The following is an 8355-nucleotide window of genomic DNA, read 5'->3' as shown; positions in this document are numbered from 1 at the left end:
TCTACCTTTAAGTCTAGCGTTCCTTCTAGCTGAAGCACATGACAAACACAATCAGGAGTAATTCAATAGTCTAAATGTGTAACAGCGTCGCTTTTTAGGTCCTTTTAGCTGAGAGCGCACTGAAAAAAAATATACATTCTGCGAGTGTCATGCTCGCCGAGCGCACGACGAATGCTGAGATAGTTTTCAGAAGCCTTCTCACACACACACACACACACACACACACACATACACACAAACACAAACAAAATAAGATAGAAAAAACAGAGTGATGGTCCGATGTTTGAGATACCTGAGCTGCTGTCAGAGCGGTCAGTCACCTGCTGACATCTTTGCCAAGTACCCACAAATTATTACACGAGCCAATAAGAGTTTCTATTCGCACTAAAATTCTGAAGTTATTAGATGCTTCAAATTCCAAACACAATATTCTTTGTACAACAGGCTTAACATGACCTGATTGAGTTGTGTTCATATTCAGTAAGATCTTTATCCAAGGCATTGAAGTTGTTGCAGTTTATGTAGTATTATATTTAGTTATTTGCTCTATTAATAGACACAGGGTCCATTCTTTTCACCGTCTTGAGTCCAGAATACTAGATGTAAGTATAAACACACACATTAAAACATTAATGAAACACGCTTGTCTGACTTCAGAATGATTCATCCCTTAATTCTGGTTTGGTTTGATGGGTCATATGTCCCGTACATTCACCAATGAAAGGCAGGCTTTGTTTCTGTAGGTCTACTTTGAGGAAATAGATATGAAACCATGAAAAAAAAAAAAAAACCCCAGTCAGCTGGGAGCATATGTACAGGTAATTTGAAAGAAGCACTGATATCCTGTATTCACTAGGCACAAAGAGGTAACGGCTATGGTGGCAAGTGCTTGTTTTTACGGACGGACGTGCATACTGTAAATCAAGGCCTGATTACCTGGACCTCATAACAACACACAAGATATAAAACGTATAAGTTCAGAAGAATCACCTTTATATCTATGGACGCGATCAATACTGTTACCAGGAATCCTACAGGGTGTGAAGGCATGTTTTCGCAACGGACGGCGTGTTTAGTGTGAGGGCAGAGTGGCAGTGTTGGCTGCATTGAGTTGGCCCACAGCTAACATCAGGATGTCTTTCTTCTCCTTGTAAAAACGCAGTTCTCTGCCCGCCAGTCTGGCCTCCTCCAGTTCTCGCTCTGTGGAAGCCAGCTCCTGGCCGATAGCGCCCGCGACGCTCTGTTCCCGGTTCACCCAGTCGGCAGCCATCTGAGTGCGCATGTCATCATCCAAAGCCCGGTGGGAATAGTGAGCCAGCACTTCCTATGAGTAAAATGAGAGTCATAGCTCAAGTCTTTGATACTGTAAAGCTCTTTTCTTTCATTAAATACTGTCAGTTTTCTGCACTGGATGCTAACTAGGAAGCATTTAAGACTTCTGTAAATGTTTAGCTGCACCTCTAATGGGAATTAGGGTTAGGGTTAGGGTTAGGGTTAGTGGCAACAGTGTCAGAAAAAGAGATTAAAGCATCAAATCTCCCATCTGAAGGTGTGTCGATATGCTTCATGTGTCAGCCAACCAGTAGGATAAATTGTCAGACGAATAGAAAGTATTTTTAAAACTGCTTTTCAGTACTATGAACCTTTCCATGGGAGTGAACTGAAAAACATATCTTCAGTTAAAGATTCATGATTCACAATAAGACCGCCAAAGAATCCCGAGACATCTCATCGTAAATGATCTAAAACTGGGCCATTCACATCAAAGCGACATAGACAACTGTTTCCATAGAAACGATGCATTGCGATATCCCACTACTTCTACGTTGATAGACTATATTGAGCAGATTAGCAGGATTTCTGTTTGTGTTTATCCATCAAGAATTAAAATCAAATGGATGATAGAGGCAGTGTTTTGTTTGCTAACATTAGCTAACGTAAGCTAACGTAACTACTTAACTCACCAGGCATACCCATGGACACATGCAATTGAGCAAAGAGCGTTGTTTTTGTTTATTTTATTGGAATATGTTTTTGAGCTACAATTGTGAATTGTGAAAAGTGAATGCTGCCTTTCAAAAAAGTTGGATGAGCTCTTTTCTGTCCAGAAATCTGTCATGTTTTCATACTGGCCTGTGCCGTGTCCTGATTGGCTGAGGAGAAACAGCTGCGTTCTTACCTGCTAAAACTGAACTTGGCAATTTAACATGCTCAGTATTTAGAGACCCCAGGAAACAGCTTAAGAGTCTGAAACTAACTCATTCACATGGCTGTAATTCTCTCTGCGATACTCTAAAAGGGTTTAATTTTATTACGAATCATTGATTTGAACTTTTCCTTCCCAGATCTCTCTTGTAAAATAAATCCTGCACTCAATGAGACTTCCTGTATAAACAAGTAAATAACTTGCTAACTAAATGTCATCTTTTGCTTTTTGCACTTCCTCTGTGGTATTTTTATTTCCCAGCTTGCTGCTGCTCTCAAACATTACTGACACAAGATGAAAACGTCTCATTCATCCTGAATAATGATGTCATAAGATATAGGATTTGACAGAGGATTTGTTTGTGTAGGAAATACTTCATGTGAAAAATGAAAACCACTGCTGAGCCCGGATAATCAAACCCATCTGTGAGATGGGCCTGTATATTAAACCGTACCTGTCGGGAACACTGTCGTTCTCTCATGGCTTTCAGGCTTCCGTTCCAGTGCAGAAGCTGGAAAACAGTCATCAGCTCCTGAAGAAAAACACAACCAACACAGCGGGAATAAGAGACTCAACCTTTGCCTCACAGATCTGCAGACTCTCAGTCATGTTAGTCGACAGTTTTCAGCATTCAAACTCAACATCACCAGTGCTATTTTCACATAACCCTCATACATTACATGCTACTTGACACAACACAGTCAAACATATTTTACACACCTGAAACTCCAGCATTGATTTTCCTTTGTTGGACTCGAGCATGAAGCGAAATGCCCCGATCCCCGTGTTTGGATTGTCTGCCTCTTCTCTGTTTCCCTGTGAATGACAAAGAGCAGTTAATGCAAGTGTGCTGCTCTATTTCAAACTGCAGCTTGACATGAACTGGATTTTTGGGGTAAACATAATAAAGAGATAATGATGAACAGGGTGAGGGTAACTTGAAATAATAATATCTGACATCTGAAGACATCTTAGCAAAAGTCTGATCATATAATCTCAGCGTCCCTGGTTCGAATGGGACCAATGCTGCGGGTCATTCCCCTCTTTCTTCCTGTTTCCTGTCAGCCTCTCTGCCAGACTGTCTGAATAAAGGCATAAAACCGAACATTTGCTGCTCTCAGCTTCTCAAATGTAACGATTAGATACTTGTCTTGTCATACATGATAGTATAGTAAACTCAACATCTTTCTGTTTTTAACTGTTGCTAAGACAAAACAAGACATTAGGAGATGTCATCTTCATCTCTGGTGAATTATACTGGACATTTTTTAACTATTTTTTGACATTTTACAGACAAAATAATTACAATCGTTAATGAAAATAATTTTTAGTTGCAGCTCTGTTCTTCAGTTTTATTGCAGATAAACTGTGACTTTGCTTCCTACTGACAAAACCTTCAACAATTGAACTTACATTGAAGGAGGCCAGAGCCTCACTGACGCTCTTCTCAATGAAGTCGTCTGTGATGCGACGAGAGGGATGCTCATTGAAAACAGAGTTCATGAGAGCAATCTTGGCAGCACTGCGTCTGGCCTCTGCCTTGGTGGGACAGAACTGTCAAACAGTGAAGAATTCAGGCGTTAGCTTTTGCATGCAATCGGACACACACACAAATATAAAAACCCAAGTGGGTCCAGTTAGGTCCAGCAGTCACACTAACAAACTGCAGATGCCTTACCTGGAAACTTCCAAAGCAGCTGCCTCCTGGAAGACTAACATAGCAAACATACGGTGGGCTGTTGGATGGGACCATTTCATAAACAACGAGAGCTCCGTTCCGCAAGTCGGCCCCTCTGGTCAGCTTCATCTGCCAAAACTCCTGTAAAGCTTCCACCACGTTTACTATAGGGCACAGATATAAAAGAAGTCTAATCACACTGCGGTACTGTATATCAACTCTGTCTGTTATCGTTGACATAAAAAATACTCAAGTTTCCAGAAGTCTGAGTACATTTTGTGATTAGTTTGTATTTCAAGTTACAGACTGTTGATTAGTTACTGGCCGCGCTCTGCGACATCCTCTCTAAACAAAACAAATGAAAGGGTGGGGGGAAGGTTATCTGGAAGATGCCAGGGCTTTTTCCTGCTGGTGGCTGCTTAGAGGAAACTACATCAACTCAGAGAAGCTGCTTAAAGAAACACTCACTCAGCTCTACACTTCGTTTTCGCTCATGATGGGAAGTTAGATTCCTGCCCCCCCCCTCTCCTTCAGTAAGGGAAAAAACAACAAAGAAAACCAGTAAAATTTGCAACTGAGTCATGAGCGATTCTTCGGGCTTGGTTCTGTGGGGAGGTTTGAGTGCAGCCAACATTATCCAAAGCTCTTTGACTTCTGTTACCTCACAGCTCTTTCCTGCTGAGCTCTCGCTGTTTGATATGAGCACAGACAGTCTGCTTCTGGCTCACACATACAGTCTGGAGCCTGATCAGTGCGTTTTAGAGGTGCTGCCGTGCCAACTATTGAGGCTTCTGTAAACAAGCTCTGAGGTTTATTCTGTCATCAGATAGATAAGTGTTAATATACACTGTAATCCAAATCATTTTGTCATCATCGCTCTCTGTGTGTGAAAGTAAAATCCTCTGTATTAACTCTGCTGTTATTGTTAGCCTATGATTAAATTATAACTGATGGGATTCAAGAACTACTAACCAATATCTGATGGGAATGCTGTACTCTCATTATTCATATTGGTCTATAATATAAAACATATAATATAAAAATCATTACACATCTTATTATTTATCATGGGTATTCTTTAAATGATAGAAGATGTATTGTAAAGAACACATTTCTGACATGTGCAGTTTTTTCTCAGAAAACAACTACGTCCAACAAACCAAATTCAGACCCCAACAAAGTTTGTTTGTGAGACTCCAAAAAGAATAAAGGATTCAGGACAGTGGTAAAGTAATAAGCTGGGTCTGTTTTCTATCTGTTTTTTAATGTTTCCAAAACAATGAAAAGGAACTATTGAGAGAATATTGGGAAAGACTGGACATATTAGACTGATCTCAAACACACAATGTGACAGTTATATGGCAGATAACTGAGTCCACTGATTCACCAGGACCACCCACCTTCCACATTGTCATTATAAACATCTGTCTTGAATAAAAAGTCCAAACATTTAATAATAATATAATGAATCGTGTTACGTGATCAAAATGACTAGTACAGCATCTTCCAATGATGTGCACGGCTCTTAATCTTCTATATTTGGACCTACAAATATGCAAACACGCCACAAGCTGAAGTAAACATACACTACCACCTCATAGATTATGAAGATTATATAAAATAATGCAGACATTGTCTGTTTAAATTATGGCTGAGCAAATTATTTGATTTTTGTATCTTTTATGGGAGCCAAAAAGACTCTTTCTTACTCAATTGTGTTTCATATTGAAAATTACTTATTTTTAATACCCTGGTAATGTCATAACGACAATTATATCAAAGGAAAAAATGTAGAAAGGCTTCAATAATATGGGAGAAATTATTATTGCAGTGCCAAAATATAATATACATTTTCCGTTAAATGTTCTGTTCTGCAATATTCTCTAAAAACCTTCTTTCTTTTCCCTGAGAATAAGTCACAAAATTGGAGCAACATTAAGAACAAAAATATATCCCGAATAAAAAAGCCTTCGTATTGCTGCCAAAGCTGACGGTGTTAAGTAGCCTAAATGGGATAAATGAGAGAAGAAGCTGTTTTTTCAGAGCACAGGGGGACAATCTTTGAGAAATAAATCCTATTACCACCAGACAGGCACACTTGTATTAGCTGCCAACTGCCAACATTTACTGCAGCTTTTGGTGTAATGTTATAAGAAAGGCCTCTGCCAGGGAGATGTAGTGATAAATAAAAAGGTGAATATCCATCCATCCATCAGGAGGCAAACAGCAATCAGAATGAGCATTAATCAATCATATGTTCAGAAAATCTACCATGTCTTTTTCTGTTAAGATCTCCTGTCACTGTACAGTATATCAGTGTGGTGCTACTCACTGTAATATGATGTATAGTTTAGATTTAACTAATATGTTGGCCAACTCTAGGTAGATGGATACAATCTTTTTTATTATTAACTAAAAGGGGGATGGTTTTAAATTCTACCCACTATATCTGCTCTTACTGACAATATCAAAAACAGCTTTTTGTTAATGTTATTAATATTTTTGATAATTTACATCACAGGACCAGGTACATCTGAGAGATATGGACAAGATCAAATATCACAAACCAAACCAAACCAAGACCAAATACCTCAATATCGATATTGCAACAATATTGTAGAGATGACAAAATATTTACAGTAATTTTTGATAATAATCATCTGTGATGTGGATATAACAATTAATTGTGTAAAGGCAAATACTAGAAGAAGTAGAGCAGTCTGATGAATTCATAAAATTGCATCAGTTTACTATAATGCAGCCTTTAAAACCAGGAAAAGACAAATACTTATGCCATATTACAATATTATAATATCGATATATTTCCCAGCCCTGGCTCCAGTATTACACCTTGTCTCATGTAAAACTGTTTTACTATGGCTAATTTAGAGGTATAAAATCTTATTGTTCTTTAATAATCCCCCCGAGTTGTTGTAGTTAATCCTGTAATGAATTGTGACTGAAGCCAGCGTTCCTGGAGGCGTGCAAATATCAAAGGAAAACTTTTTAACTGCACACAGAAACATTATGGCGATGTTTCAATAGTTAAAAATGGGCATAGTACAGTGTAAAGTCAGTGTAAAGTATTTGTGTTTTACACTGTGTAGAAAAACATAAATATTACAGGAATGTGGCTCAGTGCTTTTTCCGTCTCTAATCCACTACCAAACAAATGGCGCAGCTAAAAGTGTCTCTCTGCCCCTCCAAACTCCCCGAGTACAAACTGAGGCACATTAACACCATCATCTCCACATCAAATTGAGCTTTAACCCCTCTGCATGTTACCTCTGCCGTAGCCCTGCGTGTGTTTAGCGAAGCTGCGGACCACAGCCTCCACCGCCTCCTTCAGCACCGCCGGGTTCCCCGGGTTGCAGTGGCCGCCGGCCCCCGGCCCTAGCCCGGCGCCGATGCCTCCGTACAGGCTGTGGAGCTGCAGCGGTGGCGGAGGAGGAGGAGGCCCGGAGGAGGCGGCCAAGGAGGCCGGGGAGGGCAGCAGTGGCGCGATGGGGACCGTAACCCCGGGCCGGAGAGAGGAGGAGCGGAGGGTCCCGGTCGGTCCTGAACCGAATCCAATCCCCGGCTGCAGCCTCTGAGGGCGGATACTGTCCGGGATCACGTTAGACTCCATTGTCCCAGCGTCACGTCTGTGTAGTCCGGGTCTGGTTCAAATCTGGGACGGGTTCAGGCTCAGAAAACGGGCTTTGAGGGCTGAAAGCACAAAGTGTCGTTGGTTTTTTATCAATCAGAGCCGAAAGAAGTAGTCAGCCGAGGTTCAGTCGACACATCACAGTGCTGCTATGCATCCTCACTCTCTGGATTAACTGCTGCGTTCACTGACACCTGGTAATCTGCAGTTTCAGAGATAAAGGACCAACCCACCAATGTTTATCAACAGGGTTGGGAAGGTTACTTTGGAAATGTAATAGGTTACAGATGACTAGTTACCCTATTTAAAATGTAATAAGTAACGTAATTATTTCAATTACTTAATCAAAGTGACGTCACTCATTTGATTACTTTTCTAATTTTATAACTAATGTTTTCAGCTGTTAGGGTAAGTGTACCCATTAAACCCACTGAAATTCAGGTGTTTTTCATGGATACTGACATGATGTATAAGGGAGATCATTTTTTATAAAGCAAGATTTTGCTCTCATTTGAAAAGGTATTAATTAGTTCATGTAGATTTTGGAATATGAAATAGAGATATTTTATGAAAAAAGTTTAAAAAAAAATGGCAAGGGCTTAATTGGTACTATGATACCATTCAAACCCAAATGTGTCCCAAATAAGGTCCATGTCATGATTTATTTACAAAATGTAAAAAATATTGGTTTCAAAGAATTAAAATAAGCAATATATGTATTCAGTTACATGTCAAATATGTTATATTAGAAAATACACTCCTGAGCAAAATCTTAAAGGTTTGGCTTCAGATGTAACCCCCTTTGTAATCATCAACATTTTTATA

The 8355-nt window shown here is 39.8% G+C and overlaps 1 protein-coding gene across 1 annotated transcript; it reads right to left on the bottom strand.

Annotated features, from left to right (window-relative positions):
* Positions 1 to 227: 227 nt before the first annotated feature.
* On the bottom strand, positions 228 to 7673 carry lix1l (limb and CNS expressed 1 like). The gene is made up of 6 exons (XM_053334914.1): positions 7170 to 7673; positions 3885 to 4048; positions 3620 to 3760; positions 2927 to 3022; positions 2661 to 2738; positions 228 to 1324 (listed from the first exon to the last, which is right to left on the bottom strand). The coding sequence occupies exons 1-6, from the start codon at positions 7510 to 7512 to the stop codon at positions 1073 to 1075; spliced, it is 1074 nt and encodes a 357-aa protein (XP_053190889.1). The 5' UTR covers positions 7513 to 7673; the 3' UTR covers positions 228 to 1072.
* Between the last annotated feature and the right edge of the window lie 682 nt (positions 7674 to 8355).

The sequence above is a fragment of the Scomber japonicus genome, chromosome 15, assembly GCF_027409825.1.
Source record: "Scomber japonicus isolate fScoJap1 chromosome 15, fScoJap1.pri, whole genome shotgun sequence".
NCBI classification, from domain to species: domain Eukaryota; kingdom Metazoa; phylum Chordata; class Actinopteri; order Scombriformes; family Scombridae; genus Scomber; species Scomber japonicus.
The sequence above is the reverse complement of the archived record's forward strand: the minus strand, read 5'-3'. Positions and strand labels throughout refer to the sequence as shown.

Bases quoted from the DNA above. Each gene is read 5' to 3' on its own strand.
- lix1l (XM_053334914.1), bottom strand. From the start codon at position 7,512: ATGGAGTCTAACGTGATCCCGGACAGTATCCGCCCTCAGAGGCTGCAG. The intron at 4,049-7,169 runs GTAACATGCAGA...TGTGCCCTATAG, and splicing joins CACGCAGGGCTACGGCAGAG to TAAACGTGGTGGAAGCTTTA. The intron at 3,761-3,884 runs GTAAGGCATCTG...ACTGTTTGACAG, and splicing joins GCTGCTTTGGAAGTTTCCAG to TTCTGTCCCACCAAGGCAGA.